The sequence below is a fragment of the Panthera tigris genome, chromosome D3 (genome assembly GCF_018350195.1).
Source record: "Panthera tigris isolate Pti1 chromosome D3, P.tigris_Pti1_mat1.1, whole genome shotgun sequence".
In the NCBI taxonomy this organism is placed as follows: domain Eukaryota; kingdom Metazoa; phylum Chordata; class Mammalia; order Carnivora; family Felidae; genus Panthera; species Panthera tigris.
This window is the reverse complement of record NC_056671.1, coordinates 46,282,028-46,306,683: the sequence shown is the minus strand read 5'-3', so window position 1 is coordinate 46,306,683 and position 24,656 is coordinate 46,282,028. Positions and strand designations below refer to the sequence as shown.

Here is a 24,656-nt window from a genome sequence, read left to right as displayed (position 1 = left end):
GAAAGATTCGTTTAGCAAGCCCGATGCTGGTCCACAGGAAATGATTTGGTTCTTTGAAATCAGCTACTTGAAGAGTCTACTTTCTGATGTGAGTTGTGATATGGTTCTAAAATAAACTTATAACCGTGAAAAGACAAGAGATACTTTCCTTGAGTTAGTAACCAAACCTTACAGAAATGAGGATACCACTTACCCGATATCTTACTTTCCAGACTCTACAAAACGCTCAGTTGTTTTTAACCTATATTTAACATTGTAATACTAAAAGCAGTGCCTGAGGCTAATTTAGTGAAGGAACCATCAGATTCAAAGAATTTTTTAGCAGGAAGGGAACTGAGAGCTCATTTAATTGAATGCTGTAGGGATGATCATTGATTGCTTAAAGATCAGAATCCAGGTCCCCTGTTTTTTGGGATACTAAACAGTTTCCTTACTTTTAGAGGGTGACATTTCTGCACATAATCTCTAGAGTAGTGATTATTTTCAATTTTTTTGGGAAAAAAACTTGTTAATATCTTGAAGAAATTTACAGGAAAAAGCTATACTATTACCTCCTATTAACTTGCTATTACCTATACTATTAACTTGCATGTGACAGAGCCAGCATTGGGGGAACAACACAGGCTTTATAGCTTAGGTCCAAACACTAGGTCTGCCGCTTTTGAGTTTTATCTCCTTCATCAGTAAATTGGGGATTGTCATATTAAGCTGCTGGGTTTTTTGATGATATTATCAAGTGTCACATACATATGAACATTGAAAAATGTTGTTTTCCTTCTCACGCTTCTTCCTAAGGAATTTTCACAGTGTATGTGTGATCTAGGAAGAAAACAGTTCTATTTTAATTTTAATACAGGAAAACTGAGGCATGTCATTCTATGGAGTGTTAGTAGAATACGTACAGTGAGTAAAGCATGGCCTTTGGAATTTGATCTTGGTTCGAGTCCTAGAACCCGCCATGTGCAAGCTGTGTGATAGTAGGCAAGTTACTTAGCTTTAACATACCTGTTAAATGAAAATAAGACTATTTTCCTTATAGGATTCTGTAAGACATAAATAAAGCACTGAGCACAGAGCCTGGCACATAGGACAGGTACTGAAATGCTGGCTCCCTGCCCTTCATTGAAGAAGTGCAGGGTTATATTCATGACATCAGAGTAACTCCAGGGGCTTCTTTTTCTCTCAAAACATAATGGCTTTTTTCCTCTCTATATTAAGAGCCTGTAAATCATGGACTAAAATTTACCCTGATGGGATGAAAAAGAGCCATTTTTCTAGTATTATTTTTTGCTATATAAAGTTCACTCTTGAACAATACTGGTTTGAGCTGCCTGTGTCCACTTATACATGGATTTTTTTCAATAAATATGTAAGAAGATCTTTTGGAGATTTGCAACAATTTAAAACAAACTCACAGATGGACCATGTAACCTAGAAATACCAAAAAAAAAAAATTAGAAAACCTTAGGTATTATTGTAAGAATACAATACGTAATACATACACAAAATAGGTGTTAACTATTTATGCTATTGGTAAGGCTCCTGGTCAACAGTAGCCTGTTAGGAGTCAAGAGTTATATGCAGATTTTCAACCGTGCAGGGGGTCAATGTCCCTAACCCCCATGTTGTTGAAGGGTCAACTGTGTACTCAGCTATAAGCACTAATGGGTTTGGAATCAGCCCTCATTTTAACAGCACTTCTTAAACTTTCCCCAAAGCCTCTTTCACTATGTCCAGTTTAGGGTTTATCTCCTCTACTGAATTCTTTTACTTCAATGAATAATTTTTTTTTCATTTTCATAATTTTTAATTGAACATTTTCATATGTACCTCTTCTTGTTTGGTTTCTAGTGTTTTTAACAGTATTCTAATTTTTTGTTCCTTCTATTGAATTGTTACTCTTCAAAGTAATTTTCAGATTGTCCCAATTTTAATTTTATCTAAAGGGAACTCATCTCTTGTGGTTGCTTTTGTTGGATGTCTTTTGTATTGTTACTTGTCTCTTCCCAATGTTTGCAGGTAAATATTGCACACACACACACGCAACTCCACTTCTGCCTGCACTCTCTGTGCCCTAACCAATGATCTTACGGTCATCACCATTCCCACCCTAGATCCTCTAGTCCAGAACCAGGTCTTATATTGGCAGCTTAGGACTTGCACACTATGGTCATGTTGAGGATATCACATTCCAGTACAGATCCTGGTTTGTGAATCATGTCCATCTAGGTCTTGGCTCATAAGGTTGTAGCTTTCCTAGTCTCTCATATACTCACTGCTCAACAATGAGCACTGGGCAGTTTCAAGATTGTTTTTCAGTCTCCATTCATAGGCAGAAATGCCCTCAGTTTCCTCTAGGGAGCCTGCCTCTGGCCCTGTGGGACTTTAGCCCTATTACTTATCCTCTTGGCCACCTTCTTTCCAAGCACACATAGAATATTCTCCTCGATGAACCATATTCTGGGCTATGAAACAAACTTCAACACATTTTTAAAAACTGGAGTCATAGAAAGTGTGCTCTTTGACCACAACAGAATTGTGTGAGAAATCAATAACAAGAAGTTATCTGGAAAATGCCTAGTTTGGAAATTAAACAACACATTTCTAAATATTCAGGGGTCAAAGACATGTCCCAAGGAAATTTGAAAATCCTTTGAATTGAATAAAAATGAAAACACAACAACTCAAAATGTGTGGAATACAGCTAAAGTAGTTCATTGGGGGAAATTCATAGCATTAAATGCTGATTTAGAAAAAGAAAGGTTTAAATCAGTAAGATAAGCTTTCATCTTAAGAAACTAGAAAATGAATAGCTAATTAAACCCAAAGCAAGCAGAAGGCAGAAAAAATATGAATAACAACAGAAATCAATGAAATTGAAAATAGAAAAACAATGGAGAAAATCAATAAAATAAGATCATTAAAACTGATAAACCTCTAGCCAGAATAATCAAGAAAAAAAGAGATGACATAAATTATCGATATCAAGAATGGATGAGAGGGTATTACTACAAATTTTTCAGGTATTAAAAGGATAATAAGAAAAACTATAAACAATTTCATGTCAATACATTTGAGAATTTAGATGAAATGAAAAAAGTATTTGAAAGGCACAAATTACCAAATATCACTCAAGAAGAAACATAACCCCAACAGTCCTATATCTATTTTTAAAGATTGAACTTATGGTTCATTTTTTTAAAAATCCCAAAATAAAAAATCTTCCAACATAGAAAACCCCAGGCCCACCATTTAGAGAATTCCACCATTTAGAGAAGTAATACCAATTTAATACAAATCTGATTCTTTTGAATGCAAGATACTCAGCTAAGGGCTCTAGAAGAAAAATTAGCCCAGAATCATTCACTAAGTAAAGAATGTTCTTGGGGCTCTTGGGTGGCTCAGTTGGTTAAGCATTCAGCCTTGATCTCCATTCAGGTCATGATCTCATGATTTTCAAGTTCAAGCCCCGCCTTGGGCTTCTGCACTGACAGAGTGAAACCTGCTTGGGATCCTGTCTCTCCTCTCTCTGCCCCTCCCCTGCTTGTGCTCTCTCTCTCTCTCTCTCACTCTCTCTCTTTCTCTCAAAATAAATAAATAAACTTTAAAAAAGAATGTTCACTTAGAGTATTAGTTTCGTATGTTCACTAGTATTTTCCACCAGTAAATATCTAGTCTTCATTTGGATCAGAAAAAGCGTTAAATGGAGTCAACCTCTCTGTCTCCTGCTTGAGGGGTATTCATTCATGCAGTATCTATACCCCAAGTATCGATTCTGGACCCAGCATTGTGCTGGGTGCATAGGGTATTTACCCTCAGGTCCTTGGTCTGGGTCTCCAAGTGCTTCATCTGTTCCAAAGTGCTGGTGCTGGCACTCAGGCCCTGCAGCTGAGACTTGACCAGGTGGAGCTCGTCACCCATGGTGGCCAGGTCATTCAAGAGTGTCATCACACAGCTGTCACAATCTGTAGGGGCCACAATCAAAGGCAAATGTGCCGTGGACTGAAGCCACAAGAATGCAAACAGAATACGAGGGCTTAAAGCCCAGTTAATATGCACATAGATCATCACAGTCAAAAATCACAATCCTGGACTTCTCAGGGAGGGATGCAGATTCTGCCCAAGAGAGATCTCTGGACAGGAAGCATTTTAAAAAGAAGCAGTGGAGTGGGGGAAATGGGTGAAATGGATCAAAAGGTACCAACTTCCAGTTATAAGATAAATAAGCCTTGGGGATGTAATGCACAACATGGTGACCATAGTTAACAACACTGTATTGTATATTTGAAAGCTGCTGAGACAGTCTGTCTTAAAAGCTCATTACTAGAAAAAAATTGTTAACTATGTGAGGTGATGGCTATTAACTTACTGTGATAACCATTTCGCAATATATACATACATCAAGTCATTACGTTGTGCACTTTTATACAATGCTGCACGTCAATTATATCTCAACAAAATTGGAAGAAATGGTGATTCTATGCAACTTGTTACTTATTTTGTATGTGTAAAAATAATAATAAATAGCTTTTATTTACCGAGAGCTTGCTATTTGCCAGGAATTATGGTAAGATTTGTAAGCACTTCCCCAGCAACTCTGTGGGGTACATATAGTTATTATGTCCATTTTACAAATGATTAAACTGAGGCTTGGGGAAGTCAGTCACTTGCCCAAGGTCATAAAGCTGTGAGTTAACAGAGGCTGGGCTTGACCCTAAGAAGTCCTCCCCCGACCGCCTCCCACCATGGCTTTCCCAACCTGGAAAGTGCACATCCCAGCACGAGGTTCACATATCTTAAACTAAACCTCACAGCTGGAGGCGGGGTGGGGGTGGGGTGGGGAGGGTTCTTTTCTCACCATCACATTCTTCTCCAGGGCTGCCATCTTTGGGCTCTTGGTCTATGCAGTCTGAAACAAGGAATATCCAAAGTAGATATTGTTATTCAACCTCCTCTTCATCTGCTTTTTAATTTGGCTTTCAGAAAAGCTAGTTTGAGAAGATTTTAGTCACCCAACTATCTGGCATCGTTGGCTCTTCCCTTCTCCCTCTTTACCTGTGCCATCGTTCAGGGAGCTTTTCCATCTCTTACCAGTCTTGCTGCAGGAACTTCTCTCGTGACGCCCCTGACTGTATATTCATTTTCTTCTCTATAAAAGGTCATGATATTCTTATCTAATTAAAACCCCCTAGTCATTAGTGGTAAAGCTTTCTTCATTTGGTAGTTTCCTATACAACTATTGACTTCTCTTGCAGTATCATTCAAGAACATTCAGTAAACATTCATTGAGCACCTTTGAGCATCTACGGCGTGCCTTGGCCTTGTGCCATGTACAGGAAATACGAAGCTAGGAAGACAAAAATCCCTGCTGTCCTGTAGTTTACTGGCCCTCAGGGGAAGCAGATAAATCACACAACAGTGTGACAGATGCTGAGAGAGAGATATGCACACAATGTTAGTGGACCCACACTGCCAATTACCACAGATATGAGCTAGACTTTGAGGTTCTCAACTAGAGTAAGAGAAAACCTACTGATCTTCCTTGGATGTTCTTTACTCTTTCCATTTCTACTCTTTTCCCCGCACCATGCATCTTTACAATGAAATGCCCTCTCCCTTCCCTCTAGAAAAAAAATCTAATTTCACCACAGGAAATCACAAAGCTTGACATTTTCCTAGACAAGCTACAAGGAGGCTTTCACATTTTGTCTTCTCAGCAGCAGGCAATATTCCACACTTTGTGTGTATATACATATACTTTAAACTACATTTAATTGTAACATAAATAATAGAAGTTCACTATGGAAAGTTTGGGAAAATCAGAAAAGTAATATAAAAACATCACCCTTGATCCCACCACTCAAAGACAATCAGCGTCTCTTTTCTATATATTTGTAGACATTTTAATTTATCATATATAATCATGGGTTTTTCTTACTCATCTTTTTTTTTTTTTTTGAGAGACAGAGAGTACACACATGCAAATGGGGTTAGGGTGGGGGTGGAAGGGGAGGAAGAGAGAGAGAGAGAGAGAGAGAGAGAGAGAGAGAGAGAATCTTAAGCAGGCTCCACACTCAACATGGAGCCTGACACAGGGCTCAATCCCACAACCTGGGATCGTGACCTGAACGGAAATTAAGAGTCAGACGCTTATCCAAATGAGTCACTCAGGCAGCCCACTCACCTTTTTTTAAAAATTACTCATTCTTAATTCTATGGATAGTTATGTCACTTTTATTTCCTCAATTAAGCTGTAAATTTCCTATGACCAGGAAACAGTTTTATTTTCTTCACAATCCCCCACAGCACTTTGAATAACCCAGGGAGGACTTGCCTCATGTGGGTGATTGATTTATCAGTGCAATTTTCTTAACAAGATTTAATGTTGACCACCAAGGAATCTGTACATTATTAAAATAAAAAGAATGAAAAAGAGGGGGCAAAACCTCAGAGAAACAAAAAGTCTGATGCATGAGTGTTTTCTTCCATTTGGGGAGCAAATAGTCACCATCCTTATTTCAGGTTTCTTTGCTGCTGTTATTAGAGTAGAAGAAAAAGACGGTTGTAAAGATAGTAATCTCATGAATATGCTGTGTGTGATGAAGTTTCTCCTCAAATACCTCTCTTCACAGAACTCATGTTTTTCTAAAACAGTCTTTTTCATCTTTAAACACATGACACTCCTTCCTTAGGATGACTTAACGTAGACCTCCCTCTAGCTTCCATTCCTTGGGTTCTACTTCTTATGCCACATAGAACAAACAGACCCTTCTCCCACACATCAATCAGCCTCTCAAATACATCCTTTCCAAGTCTTCTTTCCACTGTCCTGGTTTGTCAATCCTTCCTGTGACATGGTTCCAAGTTTTTTCAGTATCTCCACTTCTTCTGAACAAACCGTAGCTTGTCTATTGTCTTCTAGAGACAGAAGTCCGACATGAGGATTTACACGAGCAGCATGCCAGGGAACGGCAGACCACCTGGTGTTAGACTCTAGAACTCACTGAAGATTCTATGAGGTGTCCTAGGGGCCATATTACTCTCTTGAGCCATAACGAACTTGCTACTGACTAAAGCCTTAGTCTTTTTCACTTGTTGCTACTAAGTCACATCTCACTTATCACACACTTATTTTTATGCCATTCAACTATAAGACCATGGGCTTATCCCTAACATAATGTTGTCTTAGAATCGGCCATTATTCTAGGTGCTTGAGTCCCTTAAATATTCTAAATGTGCCACAGGAGGCATTTTCTATCTTTCCCCACTTTGTGTCATGTGATAACTGGGTGGGCATGCCTTCTACATTCCCATTCAGGTCAAAAGTGTTGAACAAGATAGAGCCAAGGATTAAGGCGCAGCGCATGTCAGAAGATAGCTCATTCTGGACTGATAATACTCCATTTACTTTATATTTCTTTGGGAGCAGTCACTTGACCAGATCTAATCTATACATTCAGGGTGCAGTTCTTCATCTTGTCCATAACTGTAAGATTAGAGATTTTATCTAAGGTTTGGCATTACACTATATCTGTGATATTTTCTTGATAAATCACGTTAATATTCTCTGCTGAAGAAGGAAGAAAATCATCTTCCTTTTCCTTCCAAGTTGTTCCTAATGAGCCCACACTAACTCCTAGTGATTCTTTTCCTTGGTATGTGAAATCCATCCCAGTTATACCACCCACATCTCAGACATGGATTGATATTCAAGAAAGAATATGTTGATCTCCTCAGATACACACATGAAGAAAACTGATATGTTATAACCTTATAATGTCAAGGGAGATCTGAGCAAAATCACCAAATAGGAGCTGAGGTTATTCTGACTGCAATTACTTGACTTTTAAAAGCAATTTATCTTTTTAACAAAAGCCTACTTGAGGGGCACCTGGGTGGCTCAGTCATTTAAGCAGCTGACTCTTGATTTTGGCTCAGGTCATGATCTCATGGTTCTGTGAGTTCAAGCCCCACAACTGGGCTCTATGCTCACAGTGAGGAGCCTGCTTCAGGTCCTCTGTCTCCCTCTCTCTCTGTCCCTTCCCTCACCGCTTCTTGCACTTCCTCTCTCAAAAATCAATAAATGTTAAAAAAAAATTAACATTAAAAAAAAAAGGCTATCTGAAGTAAGTTATTCACCAAACTGTACTCACCAAACCAAGTATTCACCAAACCAAGCTGTCAAAATATCTGTTAGCTGGCATTGGGTATTGTGCTTCATGAAAATATTTACCTAGGTTCCTCCCCTGCTATTCTATTAAAACCAGATTGATAAATGCAGGTTAACAAAGGTGTGAGTCCATCTTACCTCCCGTCAAGGGGTGACAACTGCCCAACTGGCCATTGTTGTTACAATTGCACGGCCGGCAGCTACCTCCAAGCTTCTGGGGGTTCCCGAAATATCCGGGTGCACACCTACCCAAAATAAAGAGAAAAAGGAGAAACACTCAAAGAACTCATCATTTGTTCCATCTGACATTTTCTCCACCCTTGAACTCTCCGTTTGAGATGTTGTAACCCTAAGTGGGGAAGGCTGCTTTGCAAGAATGAGTGTGTCTCAGTACAGATATTTATGGCTTGGATGAGAACAGAGAAAGTAGGAGGCAGGCAGAGCTTGCTCCCTCCTCGTTGACACCAGGACGACAAAATCCTCCGTTACCCCTGTCGATGAATGGCAGATGAACAAAATGCACACAGAAGCCAGTGGTTCGACCATTAATGGAAGTCAGGGGTGGATCGACTTTATGCAAGAGTTATGTTCCTGAAGATACCACACAATTAAATATTGCTTAATTTCTGGCTAATTTCCTCAAAGACAAATTTAAAGTAAAACTCATAGAATTTCAAATTTGCTTATCAATGGGGATTTTATTAATATTGCCTACTGAACTGTTTCAAGCCTGCATAATTCCCATTTGCACTAATTGCTACAGGGCTGTATTTAATGAGCCTAAACAATGGAGGGCAGTTACAACACCTACTCTCTTGGCTGAGAGCCTTTATTATTCTAGATAATTTGGTGATGAGAACTCCATTCCTTATTTAAGTTAAAAAACACTTCCTTGATTCTGAGTTTCTATTTAAAACACAAACAAACAACAAAACAGACACAATGTTTTTGGAATTGGGAGGTAAACTAAAATATTTCTATTAGCAAAGTTCCATTCTTATGCTAGCCCCCCCCCCCCCCCAAATTGTCATTAACTCAATGTGTGTGTGTGGTGTCTTCTCTTCCATGGAATTGATAGAATCAAGAAAATGTGGTATTTGGCTCTCCCCCAAATTTAAGCTTTGAATCATGGAACTGTTAGGTAATTTATATAGACTTTGCCAATGGGTGCAAAGGACACAGGCTTTATCAGGAAGACCTGGCTGGATCCCTGCCTCCATGCTGTGTAACCTTGGCCTATTATCTTAACCCTTCAAGCTTCAGTTTCTTCATCTATGTCTCCCTTGGAAATGTAAACTCAGGGCACTTGGGTGGCTCAGTTGGTTAAGCAACTGACTTCGGCTCAGGTCATGATGTCCTGGGTTCATGAGTTCTAGCCCTGCGTTGGGCTCTGTGCTGACAGCTCAGACCCTGGAGCCTGCTTCCGATTCCTTGTCTCCCTCTCTCTCTGCCCCTCCCCCACTCACACTCTGTCTCTCAAAAATAAATAAACATTGAAAACAAAATTAAAAAAAAAGAAAACTCCACAAAGGCATGGATTCTTTGGCTGATATATCCCTGCACATGATTTATATCCCTGCACAGGGGAGAGTGCCTGGGCCCATAATAGGTGCCAGATAAGTATACGCAGAATGAATAAGTGAATAATTGCACTATTAATACCTATTTTGATCGATAAATGAGATAAAAAATAATGTAGTGAAGAATCTAATACAATGCCTGCACATAATAGACACTCAATAAAAGTTAGCTACCATTTTCAGACATGATGAAACATGCATATATATATATATATATATATATATATATACACTTACACAAATATATATACACACACACACACACATATACACATCTATGTATAACTGGCATAATTTGGAATTATTACATTTCAGAAAGTGGGTAGGAAGCAGAAATCCCATGCCTTCCTTAATTATCAAGAAGGTAACTACGCTGAGGTGCCTTGTCTAAGTCTACTAACCAACTTGTCATAGGCTTTACTTTATGTGACTGGCCCCATATTCTACTTAACAAACCATGCTATAGGCAAAAGACTTATGTTTTAAATACTTTATTTTTAGATGTGTCACCTATATCTAAATTTTCCATGTAAAAGATGCATAATTACAAAACACTTTATATTAAAGTCACATAAATATTTAGGAAGTTAGATTCCACGTCTTCCTTATTCTTGCAAAAAGTGTTAGTGACTGATTACAGAAATAACCGGTACCCTTCTTCTCGTTTTAAGCTGGTGTCCAAACACAATGGACTGAAGTAAAACTTCCTGATTTCATAGAGGGCGGTGGTACAAGAAAAAAGAGCAGAGAACATGTTTGTCCTCTATGGCTCGGAGAAGCCGAGGGAGAAATGTGGCCCAGGGCACGGTTATGAGCTGGGAAGCCTTTCCTACCCCCTCCTTCAGATTGGCTGTTCCCTCTTCCGCCCAGTGGGCTCCTGCTTATATTTTTACTCTTCACCCTATATTGTCCTTGTAGCTACCACTGCATAGCTAATGACTAACGCTGGCTTGATGCCTGGCACAAAGGGGGGTCCCCAATAAATGTTGAACAAATTAAAAAATTTGACATTCATATGGCATTTACTTGTGAACAAGTTCTTCAAAAAAAATTAAGAAACTATAGTTTGCTTTCCTGAGACAGCAAACAACAGACATAAGCTGTGAGAACTGTTAATTAAGAATTTCTCTTTTCAAATCTGCTGCCTGCCAACCGGATGTCTCAGCCGGTCTGTTGCTGTTTTCTGCATCATTGTTTGTGAAGAACCATGAGGAGGATCGCACTAGGATGCCTCTCTCAGGTGGGAGTCTCAAGCTTTCACACCACAGAGCCTAGAAGAACGTTCCCCGAAGCCCATTCTACCCACCCGTCCTTCCCATCTCAGTATAGCTGCCCCTTCCTCCCTCACCCCTCAGGGGCAGTTGGATGCTCCTCCCCTGCAGCCTGAGGACCCAGTTATGTCTTGGTCACTATTTTAATGGCTGGTTTGTGTGTCTGTCCACCACTAGACTGTAAAACCCTGAGGGCAGAGTCTGGGCTCCAGCCACTAATGTGTCCCTAGCGCTTAGCCCAGTGCCAGGCATATACTAGGATCTCCATACATTTTTCATTGAAAGAAAGAATGAATAATAGATGTGAGGCAACTGTGGGCAAGGTTCCTTTTGCTGAAATGGAAAACAGAAGAACCTTGAAATTGCATCTTTTTACCACCAGACAGTGCCCTGCCCCTTAGCTGACGCTCAGTAATCCCGTAATGAGGCAGTCCGCACCTTCCTCCCAGGCAAATAGCCTCGAGGTCCTTGGGTTTTCTTGGGTAACTTCCCTGACTGAGCCACCCTCCAGCCCCACTCATCCCTTAGGCCCACTAGACCCACATAGGTCCCACCCTGTCTGTCAAATGTCTCAGATAACCCCTGCCTTCTTGTGAAAACCAAATTAATTTTGTTTTCGTTTTGTTTTGGAATCTTATAAAACTCTTCTAAAGTTTATCCAGGAAAATAATATGCCAGAATGGCCAAGGAAAACATTTTAAGGGTTATGAGGAGAGCCTTGCTCAACCAACTATCTAAAGGCATTTTATACTTTCAGAAATGATAACGGCACAAAGACTGAACAAAATATATGGAAACGACTCTAAGTTTGTACAGAAAACTTTGTAAATGCACATTCATCTTTCGTGAATTCAACTAAATGTACTTGGCAATAGAGAGAGAGGTGGGGGAGAGAACAAGAGTGACAGCATGAGAGGCACAGAGGGAAAAACAGCTGGAGTGTCTGTCCCCATTCACTCAGTGAGCACACAGCCTGCAGTGAGACAGTGTGACATGAAGGATGTGAATCTGCCAGTCCCCTAATTAGTCTGCTTTCCTTATGCCTCCCCTAGTGTGCACGTCTGACCCTACTGAGTGTGGCTCTGGGATGTACCCAAATACTATGTGTATTTCATGCAACGTGGGCCCTGGATTATGGGGATGGAATACTGGGATAGTGTGAGTTTCTTGAACTCTGGCCAATTTTGCTGTACACGTTGACCCTAAATCTATCTGCCATGTGAGATGCCCTGACACCACCAAAAAGCTAGGTTCCAAATTTTCACCAACATGAAGATCTGAGTGTAAGAAATAAAACTATGTAAGTCCTAAAAGAAAGCATAAACATTTCTGTAACTTCGCCAAGCATGGCCCCAAAGGCTGACAGCCTAAAGAATATAAGAGTAGATACATATAACAAAAAACAAAACCCAAAAAACATAAACAAAAAATAAACAAAAATTTGCAACATGTAGTATGAAGAATTTGTATAGACCAATAAATAAAAGAACATTGCACTAGAAAAAGTGAGTAAAAAGCCTAGAAAGCAATCCAAAAAATAAGATCTACAAATGGTTAATTAGTATGTGAAAAAAATCCCATCTAATTATGAAACAAAGAAATGTAAATTCGAATGATTAAAATTTCCAACTACCAAACTGGCAAATATTTTAAAAACTGATCATTTGTAGTATTCACTGGTGGCAAAAGCTGCTCTTTTGCTACTGGAGGAACAGAAATGAGTCTGACTTTTCTGGAGGGCAATCTGGCAAACTGTATCAAAAGTCTGAAAATGCACCTATCCTTAGATCCAAGGGATCTGGTTCTATTAACTACGTCTTGAGGATTTATGTACACAAATAATTCACCACAAGGATTTACTTTTAGTGCTGCTTTGAATGGAAAAGAGGAAAACTATTTCAAAGACCAGCAGTAGATTACAGAACTTCTTGGTTCTGACACGATGTTATCAGCGAATACTTACTGAGATGGAAAGATATTGCTAACCTTCTACTACATCTACTAGGTGAGAAAATGAGCCAAAACAGAAAGTAAAACAGCAATCTACTTTTGTTTTTAAGAAAACGTCTGGGGGTGCCTGGGTGGCTCAGTCGGTTAAGCGGCCGACTTCGGCTCAGGTCGTGATCTCACGGTCCGTGAGTTCGAGCCCCATGTCGGGCTCTGTGCTGACAGCTCAGAGCCTGGAGCCTGTTTCAGATTCTGTGTCTCCCTCTCTCTGACCCTCCCCCGTTCATGCTCTGTCTCTCTCTGTCTCAAAAATAAATAAACGTTTAAAAAAAATTAAAAAAAAGAAAAGAAAAGAAAACGTCTGTGCACACAGAATGAACTGTAAGAATATACAAGTTTTAACTGGGGATTTTATAAATAAAATGATTATAAGCAGGATTATATCTGAGCATGCACAAATATATAGAGCTACATAAAGGTATAGTGGGCCTCATTGGTTCTTTGCTCACTTGTATTACATAATTCCTATAAGTATTGACTTTATGATAAACTTATTTTAAATTTAAAAACATGCTGTCCATATGATTCATTTTTATACTGTTACTTTTGCACAATGTACATGCTACCTTCCGAGGTAGACTCTAAGTACCTTTCATAGTCCTTATATGCTTGGCAGAGCCCAATGTATGGTAGCTAATCATGAAAATGTGTTCATGCAAAACAAAAGCTTGGCTCTTTGGCCCCTCATAATTAAGTTCATAGTTTCCATTTTGCAACATTTATTCTTTTGTTCCGCTGCTGAACACCTATTACATGAATAATACATGAATAGTAGGCAGCAGTGATTCAGAAATGAATGACACAGACTGTCCTGCAGGTGTTCATAATATGTGGGGACAGAGAGGTATAGTTGTGTGTGTGTGTGCGTGTGTGTGTGTATGTGTATGTATAGGAGTATGTAGAGTTGTATGTGTGTGTGCAGGTAAGTAGGGATGTGGTGGTGGGGTAGGGGTACATAAGGATGTGCATACATGGGGTGAGGACTATGTAAGGATGAATGTATATGGAGCTAGGCTAGTTAGGGTTATGTGTGCCAGGTAGGCAAATACAAGGACACGTGTGTGGTGGGTAGGGGTATGTAGGGATATGCATACATGGGGTGGGGGTATGTAAGGATGAATCTATATGGATGTAGGGATAGGTAAGGACATGTAGGGGGTGGAAGTACATACAGATGTGGAGGGGGAGGGGCATGTAGAAATATGTAGGGGAGGGGAATGAGGGAGTGTGTAGGGGGATAGGAGCATGTAGGCAAACGTGTTGGGGGTACATAGCGCTATGATACGTTGGGCCTCCTTCTCAAATTTCTGAAACATGTAAAAAACGAGAAAGATAAAGAAGTTAATGATTTATTAAGTGAACAGTCTTGTATTTTTCCCTAAAGACCTTTCTCCAGCCTCCATGAAAGCAACAGCCCCACCCCAGCTCTGAGCCACGACCCAGCACAGCCGCACCCACAGCCCGAGCCTGCTGCAGCCTGCCCACAGAGCCCACCCTACCTGTGGGATGCGGGGGGGGGGGGGGGGGGGGGGGGGGGGGAGGGGCGAGGGGGCAGCACCCACCTTTCGCACTGTGTGCCTGTGTATCCAGGTTTGCAGGAGCACCTCACGTTTTCCCCAGTCACAACACAGCCAGTGGCAAAACTGGAAGGAAGACAGAAAAAAGCCTCAGTAAAAACAAATCAATAGGCTTCATGCTCATTATTTTTTGCCACAAAGCACTGACTTGCCTTAAGTGTAAACAGACACCAAGGATCTGGTTACTTCTTATATGAAGAAAAATGTGTCCATTAAGACTTGTGTAGATAATGATGAATTATTTCAGCTCACATTGGGCAAATCTTGGTACATAAGGACTGAAGGCATTTATTTAGTTTTATTTTTGGCTTGGAGAAATACATTCCTTCACTTGAGACAGAGCAAAGTAACTCATTTTGGAAGAAATGATTACAACAGCATTTTTCCAGGAATAACAAGGAAAGAATAAAACAAGTCTAGGCAGAAAAAAAGGACAGGGAGCTCGGATTCTTCAAAAAATTTTCCTCCTTGTTTATTCTAGTTCCTTCATATTGGATACATTATCTCCTAGGAAGAAAAGGGGCCAGGCAGGAGGGACTAAGGCATAAAACAGGCTTGCCCGTCTAGGTATTTCTGTGGGCACAATCATTGGTGATTTTTACATTTTTCAAATCAAGTTGTGGGATTCTGATTCTCTTTATTTTTGTTCTAACCTAGTGTATATTTGAGCAGCTTTTTTTTTTTCCAAATAAGTGAGCAGATCATGAAAAAACTCTGTTGCCTTGAGATATGTCTATAAACATTACACTGAATAAATCTGAGGGAAAATACCTCTATTTATCATTTGCTGGTAAAAGAATTTTTATCTAGGAAGTTTCTCTTGGCCTAGTAGATGGACAGAATTATACTATTTTTTTTAAGTTTATTTATTTATTTTGAGAGACAGAGAGAGAGAGAGTGCAAGTGGGGGAAGGGGCAGAGAAAGAGAATCCCAAGCAGGCTCTGTACTGTCAGCACAGAGCCGGATGCAATGCAGGGCTCGAACTCACGAACCGTGAGGTCATGACCTGAGCCGAATCAAGAACTAGACGCTTAGCCGACTGAGCCTCCAGAGTTATACTTCTAAAGGAACAGTTAGAAATTCGTCAACAGTATGAATATTGATGGAGAAAGAGTTAAATAAAAACCATATTTCACTGATAAATCCGAGGAACTGTGTGTTACTTCAATTGCCTGAAAGCCAGAAGCTGGCCTTCATGATAACACTATGCTGTGCCATCAAAGATGAAAAGCTTTCCCCTGAGCACCCCATGAAAATCTTGTTTCCACTCTCTCTAGCTTCTGTTCCAACAAGTCTAGGCAAGTACTGAGTGCTAAATCCCTTTTCAAATAAAGTCACAGGACTGGGCAAGTTTAAGGAGTATCAGATACACAGAGAGCAAACCGGGGTGCACATTTCAAATACGCATCTTCAGAAAAGCCACATCTGGGCAGTGGCTTCTGGTAACGTGGCCAATTTCTCTGATACTGGCCTGATTTCATCCTGCCTTGTGGTTCACACTTGCTCCCGAGCCTGTGCACTGCAGATACTGTTATTGGTATCTTCCTGATTTTCAAATCAACTCTTGCTTTGTTTACTTGTATTTTGCTTGGACCCACAGCAGGTGTGTCACGATAAGCAGGAATATGACAAGGTACCAAGGCCAAAGAGAACATGAATCACCATGAAATCCAAGTGGCAGGTTTCTACCTATGTCATGTATCTGCTGTACTGGAGTCTGAATGACAACTCAGGTCACGCTCCATGGCTCAGAACTGGCCTATGACTTCCATCACACCGAGGATAAATCCAAGTGCCTTGCTATAGCCTGCAAAGTCCTACGGGATCTGTACCCTGGGTGCCCCACCAACCTCACCTCCTGACCCTCTGTCCCACACTGCCCTCTAACCACCTCCTTACTCCATGGACACATCGTCACAGGGGCTGTCTCTTGTCTTTTCCTTGCCTCAGACCCTCGGTGCCGAGATACTGCCATGCTTACTCCATCTCATTGTTCCCTGGTCCTTGGCCAACGACCTCAGAAAACCCTCCTACTCTTCTGTAAAGAGTCTACTCACTCACTATCAATCACATAGCCCTGTTATCAACTTCCAAGCCCATCTCTATCTGAAATTATGCTTATTTATTTGTGCACGTATTTCTTGAGTGTGACAACTCTCTCTGCCTGCATTCTCCAGGGGAAGCCTCGTGAGATCAGAGTCTGTCAGTCTTCTTTCCTGTAGTTTCCCCAGCACCTAGAGGAGGCTAACTCCTAGCCCCTGTATCAGGCCTTCAGTAAATAACGTTTAACCACCGAATGAAGAGTGAAAGGAAAGAGGAAAAGGAAAAGCACACAAGCGTACACTTGGGAAACCTGTTCTTATTTGTTTTGCTTTTGTTTTGCATTTTTGCATGTTCTTTTTTAAATACAACTGCTTTGAGATAGACTTCACATACCGTATCACTTGTCCATTCCAAGCATACAACTCAATGGCTTTTAGTAGATTCACAGAGTTGTAAAAACCATCAGTATGATCAACTACAGAACATGTTCATCACCCCCCAAAGAAATCCCACACCCTTACCAGCCACTTCCTATACACTGCTCCTCTCCCACTCCCCATCTCTGGTCCCAGGCAACCACCAAGCTACTTCCTATCTCCACAGATTATTTTCGAGCTCTCACAGTACCTGTTGGAATGAGGACATGGGCAGACGCTACAGTGTCCGTGGATGGCATTCCCATAGTGACCCTCTTTGCAGCGCTCACAGTGTTCCCCAGCAGTGTTATGCTGGCAGTTCTTGGGACAGATGAACATACAATTAAGAGCAGCCAATTACATTTATTATTATTAAGATTGTTATCACCTTAATTACTCACACAATTATAACTCAAGTCCTCTGACTCTGTACAGAGCTATGAATCACAAATGGTATATATTCCTATCTATCCAGTTACTGTTGGTACTAGAAAATAAAACACGTAAGCATCCTTCCATCAGCTATTTGGTGCTTAGCATCAGGAGGACGAAATTGGAGAAAGACCAGCTAGATTCAAACTCACTCCAATGTTTCACAGCTGTGCAGCCTTGGGCAAGATTCTTCACCTCTCTGAGCCTCGGTGTTTTGTTTTGTTTTGTTTTGTTTTAAACCAGTTGTATTGATGTATGATTTATACACAATTCTAATTTTCTTAAAACATATAGTTAGAATAATACCCACTTGCGAAGGCTGGGAGGATTTTAAAAAGTACACTATAGCTTCAGCAAGGTGTTAGCCCTATCCCTCTTCCCCTGAGAATAATGTCTATGAAAATCAACTTGTTTTACATAATTCAGTTACTCGTGATATACTAAAGAGGAATATAGTTGCAATAAGTTAACATGTAGAATTTATTAAAACAATGAAAAGCTGCATTGTATCTAAAGAAATAATCCCAGCATCTCAGTTTAATTCCAATGTCTCCAAGAAGCAAGATGTTATTTATCTACGTTGTGCGTTTATGTAAATCCAATTATTTTCATGCCAAAGTCAATGCCTATTGAAAGTTGTTCTTCAATAAAGCACTGAGACGAGATGACTTTCCAATTGAGCAGTCCATTGAGGCAAATCCTAGCAGATGGTATCAAATTTGCTTATTTTGTGGAATTTTTAATGTTTCTTGCTTTACTCTAGTAATACATATGTAAATGCACAAAACTATCCAGGAAACCACTCCCCTATTGCGGGCATTTGATAATTCAGAGATACTCTATATGACCGGGAATAAGTCTAATGTTTTTGAAACGTGCTTTTATGTAGAGGTGGGGCTTGGTAGGAAACTTCAATGGATGTGAGTTTTCAATAATATCTGAAACCGGGTTGCAAAAAACAACATGCACCTATATCCTAAGTGGGTGCGGCCCTGCTTTGAATGCGAGACTGTCCCTTCCATCATAATGTCATCAGTTCCTTTGGCTTAAACACAACGATCCCTCACAAACCTTTCAATAACAGACGATCACAATCCACGTTATAACATGTTTTCATACTTTTTTTCCCGATATGAAATCGTGTCATACACACAAGGGATGTTGTTTACACATTAACATGGAATCATCACCAGAAAGCTCATCCCTGCCCTGAATCCCTCCCTCTTTCCCCAAAAGTCACTGCCATGACAGTTTTTCCTGTAGACCTGGACGCTAGGACCAAATCCACATGCAGTGTATTGGATCCACAGAGGGGTCTCTCCTTGACCTTTCCCTTGCTCCACGGTCCTGACTCTCTCACAAAACAGTCGTTTTTTTGAACGGATTATTTATCTTTCCACTTTAGTTTCCTTTCTTTTTAAACTCTAAATGACATTCTTAAGGAACAACATAGCTGAATAGATATCTTTTAATCCTAGATCCACTTAGTTCTGAGCTGAAAACATTGGAGAAGCAAGGACATAGAGAAACAAGAATTATGGTGAGGCCATCTGTGTCCTACTGAAAACACCCTGACCTCTGGTCCTCCTCGGGAGCGGGGGGAAGAATGGTAGAAAGGGGTGAGAACCTGTGTTGCTTGATAAGGTCCCATAAGAATGTCTGAAATACCCCCACCCTCAGCTGAGAACACCTATCTTGATAGCTGTCTTTCTCAGTCCTGCAAATATGAGATATCTGCTCACCAATTTCCTTGTGGTTTACTGTGAATAAATTCAGGGATGGATGGATGGATGAATCCACATCCACTCCCACATCATGTGCTCTCTTAGCTCCATCGGACACCAAACATCCATTGGGCATCTACTACGTGTCCCACCATGCTACCAGGTACTAGGGATGCCAAGATGGATCGGCACCCTGACCAGGGGGCAAATAGAACCCTGTGAGTACACACGTTAAATATAACGTGGAAAACTTGATGGCTGATGCACCCCAGCATCCCATAAGAGCAAGAGGAGCTTCAGGGAAGGGCTTCTGGAGGCGATGATGCCTCCTGCATGGAGGATAAAAGGAGGGGAATTAGCTGGGTAGAGAAGTGAGGGGAGGGCACACCAGGCATAGGGAGCAGCGTGCATAGAATGTCAGTCGTGCAGGAGCACAGCGGTGCGTGTGGGCAAGATGAAGCAATTGGTATTCCGGAGAGTGAAGGGCAAGGCGGGGCGGGATGCAGCTGGAAAGGTAGCAGCTCAGATCACGCGAAACCTGAGGCGGCACGGAGGAGCATGGACCTCTGGTCATGAGCGTCACGAGAGCCCCAGGCCACCTGTGGGTTTCAGGTAAGTCTGGCAGGGGGGAAATGGGCACAAGAGCCGGGGAGTAAAGTGAAGGAAAACCGAAAGAGGAAGGGACATGGGAACAGAGTGGTAGAAGAGGGATGACCGAGATGGCAGAAGGCAAGGGGAGTGGGGGAGGGGCAGCAATATGGGGAGAAAGGGGGCCAGGAGAAGAGACAGAGCCTTGGCGAAGAGAAAGGGGCCTGTCACTGCGGGTCCTTCCGGCTGACGACGGCACCCACGCAACATACGACCTGCTGCTCTTGGACGCACACGGCTTTACTGCTAAGGGCTGGGGTTACTTTCTTCTTCAAACTTCGAAGTTTATTCTTGAAACAATATGGAGATTTGCACAAGAGTGAAGGTCCCAGATATTAGAAATTGACTCGGCTCTTGAGAGACGAAGTCCAATTTGCAGCGGAACCAGCCCATTCGATGGTGAAAAGTACTTGGTTTCCAAATCGTTATGGATCTTTGAGAATGAGGGCTGAATCCTTGGCTCCCATAAAACGGGCACCCCCCCCCGGGCACCCCCCCCCCCCCGCCCAGGGCAGGGGCAGCGCTCAGAGCCTGCCAGGGGAGAACTGCGCAGGGGAGCGAGTGCAGGCACTGGCCCCACGCCTCTGTGGGAGCGCGCATGCGCGCACGTTCCCCACGGGACCGCAAGCCTCGCGGAGGCGTGAAGGCGGGGAGGGCGTCGGGTGGTTTTAACCACAGTGCTTAGCTCACTACCTCCCACGATAGCAAAGGCTCCGTAAAGGTTTCCTGAATGAATTCTTTCTAAAGGCCATATGGCCATTAGGGACAAGTGAAGACACAGCTACAGAGAAAGGAAATGACAAAGAAAATCTTGTTTGATTAAAACAGATGAATTATGACTCATAGTGATCCTTCCGCTGGGTGAATGGACGCAGAGAATACCTACTTTTGTTCTTTGGCAGCTTTGATAGAGTGGACGTGACATCTAGCCATGGTTCAGTGACAAGATAAATATTTATTTTAAATTAAAGCATCTACCTGTGTTACACATGGCATACGCTATGAAATATAAATTATTATAGAAGAGTATTTATGAGCTGAAAAATACTATTTCCCAATGAGTTTTATTGCTTTTGAACTTACAAGGTTAAAATTCTACAGAATATTCTATCAACAATGTCCTGTCCTGGCCTGTCCCATCTTGTAGTGGAAGCAGTTCCCTGGGACATGCTGAATTTGGCTTAATACAGTCTAGGAGCTCAAAGAATTGAAACACACTCTAGATGCATTGCACAACGCAAAGGAAATCCATGCCAGAAGAACGCATTTTCAAACAGCACAACGTAAGTGGGGGGGGGGGGGGGTGTGCTTGTGCTCCTAGGGGCACTGATGCTCTCTCCTTTCTTTGTATCTGTCCATTCTCCTTCCAAGTAGGGAGGCCCTGGCTGGCAGGGATGAAAGAGAGGAAGGCAGAAGAAAAAAATGTGCTGCTTCAGGATACAAAAGAAAAATTTCCCGACAATCCAATTTTCTATGGGAAATATTTTTTAAGGTATTTTAAAAGAAGATTATTTTCCAGTGGATAGGCCACAGACAGCAAGGACTCACCTCACCTGTCTTCCTACATAAACCCACTTTGTCTTGGCAGCCGCAGATTAGTGCTTGAGTGACTTGAGTATGTGCCTTAAGTCTTTCTAAGCGTCATCTTCTCCCCGATTACTTGCTGAGCTATTGCTCATCTAACAGCCACAAGGCTCCCCTCCTGCAGCCTCCTGCTACCCCAACAAAACAGGGGCCCAAAGCAGTGGCTCTGATTTGTTATATTCCACCAGGAATTAAGTCCCGGGATCCACCCATTAAAAACATTCCATGAAGCAAAAATTTAGAAGCTAATGTGCCATTTCATTGTTCAGCTAGGAGTTCTTCTCCGATGGCATGTGTTAAAATGGAGGGAAAAGTGAAGTGTAAAATAATTCAGCCTGATAATGCTGAATGCCATGTTTACAAAGCAACCTCAATTTGGCTTTGGGTTTGGCTGGAGATGCGATATTTGATGTCTCAGGGACCAGTGGGGTGAGGGTGGGGGGCGAGGGGACAGGGAGACACAGATTGTCGGCCAGGAGAGTATCAATTTACTCACGATACATATTCCCGAGCCATCCTGGCATCGATTTGAATGTCCGTTGCAATTGCAGGGAACACATCGTCCGGTATATGCACCTTTGCTATCCCGATAGTATCCGGGGCTACAACCCTGTTTTTCAAACAAAGCATTTAGTCAACATAAAGAATGATTATCCAAAGCATGTGCCAATTCTGACTGTCAAGCATTCACTTTCTTTTTAAAATTTATTTTTAACATGTATTCACTTTTGAGAGACAAAGTGTGAGTCGGGGAGGGGCAGAGAGAGAGGGAGACACAGAATCCTAAGAGGCTCCAGACTCAGCCGTCAGCACAGAGCCCGGCATGGGGCTCGAACTCACGAGCCACGGGATCATGACCTGGGCTGAAGTCAGACGCTCAACCAACTGAGCCACCCAGGTGCCCCAAGCATTCACTTTTTAAATCTTTTTTCCTTTAGTTGGTATGTGGATTTCTACTTGCAAACACTAGCCAGTCCACTGGCTCCCTTTGTCAGATTCTACCTTGTTTCCACGCCACAGCACGCGTGTGTGCTAGTGGCGGAGCGGGAGATGTGTGGGGGGACACGAGAGAAAAGGGAGACGTGGAGGGAGGAGTGTGGAAATGGCTTCCTCTCCTTCAACCGTTTTAGGGCAAGTGGAAGGGTGGAGAGGTGAAGGGGTAAAGAGGGTCAGGACATCAGTCTTTGGTGGGGAAAGTCTCTAAGCAAATCCTTTCAAGTTCAAGTGCTCTTAGGGCAGGCATTCCGTCTCCAAGTAGGAGTTTGGACTGGTGGATGAAGGGGGACTAAGGAGTCTTCATTAGGATCTATTCAATAATGGCAGAACCGGGGGAATCATGTCACTGCCACTCACTGGTCTATAAGCAAAAGCGAACTCAGGGGAGAGGACCGTGCCTGTGTTCTCTACAGAACGCTGCAGGGACGCTGGGCTCCAATGGGACACACAAAGACCCAGCTGGAGGGAATCTCACTGGGTGTGGTCTTCTTTTCTTGTTCAATGTTGCTTTGACCATATGTGTGTGTGTGTGTGTGTGTGTGTGTGTGTGTGTGTGTACATATATATATATATATATATATATATATATATATATATATATATATGTTTTAAGGATTCTAGTTGGGCGCCTGGTGGCTCAATTGGTTAAGCATCCGACTTTGGTTCAGGTCACAATCTTGCAGTTCACGAGTTCGAGCCCTACAATGGGCTTTGTGCTGGCAGCTCAGAGCCTGGAGCCTGCTTTGGATTCTGTGTTTCCCTCTCTCTCTGCCCCTCCCCCACTCACATGCTGCCTCTCTCTCTCTCTCAAAAATAAATATTTTAAAATAAATAAATACTTAAAAAAGGATTCTAGTTAAGAATGCCCCCAATAGAAGAAAAAGCAATTCTTCCAACACCACCCATTAAAAATTATTTAGATTTCTGTCTTTAAAGAGAAACATAGACATTTTGTTTATTTTGGCAGAGCAAATTAATACATTGATTCAAACCAAATGTTGTCCCCAGTTTCTTTAAGTGACCTCCATATATGGCCTATCTAAAGCATCAGGAAAAAATAATATTTCAAGATAAAAGATCATCTTTCATCTAATCCTCTTTAAACAGCATTATGTCTATAAGACTCTGAAGCTACAATCAAGAGAAATCAGAAAATCAACCATCCATTCTCATTCATCCGTAGCCATAAAGGGCTCTACCTGGTCTGGTGGAAAAGAGGAAGAAGCCACCCTTATAGAGCTGGACAAAGAAGCCTGGTATACTCCCCGGAGTAGAACATCCCAGTTTCTGATAGGAGTTTCTTCCAAAATTACCAATTACTACACACTGGACACAATAACAAGACTATAATTTCCAGTATGTTTTCCCCTTCAGCTATTAGAAACCATGTTTAGGCAAAAGAAGCTATTGCAAAAAATGAGATTGCTTTATGTGTTATATGAATAGGCTTGTCTACAGGAGAATCGAAGTATGAAAGGAATGTTCTTTAATTGAAAACACAACTGAGAGAGACGTTCGAACAAAATTCAGCCACTGGTAGTGTGATCATATCTACAAGCAAATACTCTCCACTACTAAGTGGCAAGTGTCTCTTAATTACCCCCACATATCACATTACATGCTTATGAAATAATATTTGGTAAAGAACAAATTATCCAAATAAATAAATATATGTGGTTCATTTATGACAACATGTCTGAGTAAAAAGCCTTAATTAAACATGTTTGGCAGGAGGACGGTCCATCCTGATTAAAATTAAACCACCCACCTAATTTGCTTTCGATTAGAAACAGAAAAAGTCCCCTACAAGTCACATGACTTCTACTCGGGCAGAACGTTTGTCGGTTACTGAAATATAATCATTTTCTCACCTCTACAAAGCACACAAACTCCACACAATCTTATACACAATTCAGTTCAAGTACTCAGATTGTATTGAAGATTTACTCTAAATGAAAACGAATGTATCCTAATATATCATTTCAGAAAGGGGTTTAGCAACCATATTTTTTAAGTAACAATTTTTCAGGATCACTTTTCCGATAAACTTTTGTGGTACAATGATAAAATGATGTCCCTATCAGGTTTTCAGGGCTACCTCAGCAGCCATTGGATCCATTTCTCTGTGAGCATACATGTAAAAATCCAGAAAGTTGAGACAGAGAGAGAGACAGAGAAAGAGAGAGAGAGCAAGCGAGCAGACTTTA

General features: G+C 41.4%; 1 protein-coding gene across 9 annotated transcripts in view; it reads right to left on the bottom strand.

Moving 5' to 3' along the window:
- LAMA3 (laminin subunit alpha 3) overlaps positions 1-24,656 on the bottom strand; it is a 274,575-nt gene that overhangs the window by 49,986 nt on the left and 199,933 nt on the right. For all 9 annotated transcript variants that reach the window (XM_042961482.1, XM_042961481.1, XM_042961480.1 and 6 more), the window contains 6 exons: positions 21,950-22,063; positions 17,277-17,386; positions 14,591-14,671; positions 8,309-8,415; positions 4,859-4,909; positions 3,814-3,965 (listed from right to left, as the gene is read on the bottom strand). In XM_042961482.1, coding sequence (XP_042817416.1) covers positions 3,814-3,965; positions 4,859-4,909; positions 8,309-8,415; positions 14,591-14,671; positions 17,277-17,386; positions 21,950-22,063 — 615 coding nt within the window. The remainder of the gene's footprint in view (positions 1-3,813; positions 3,966-4,858; positions 4,910-8,308; positions 8,416-14,590; positions 14,672-17,276; positions 17,387-21,949; positions 22,064-24,656) is intronic.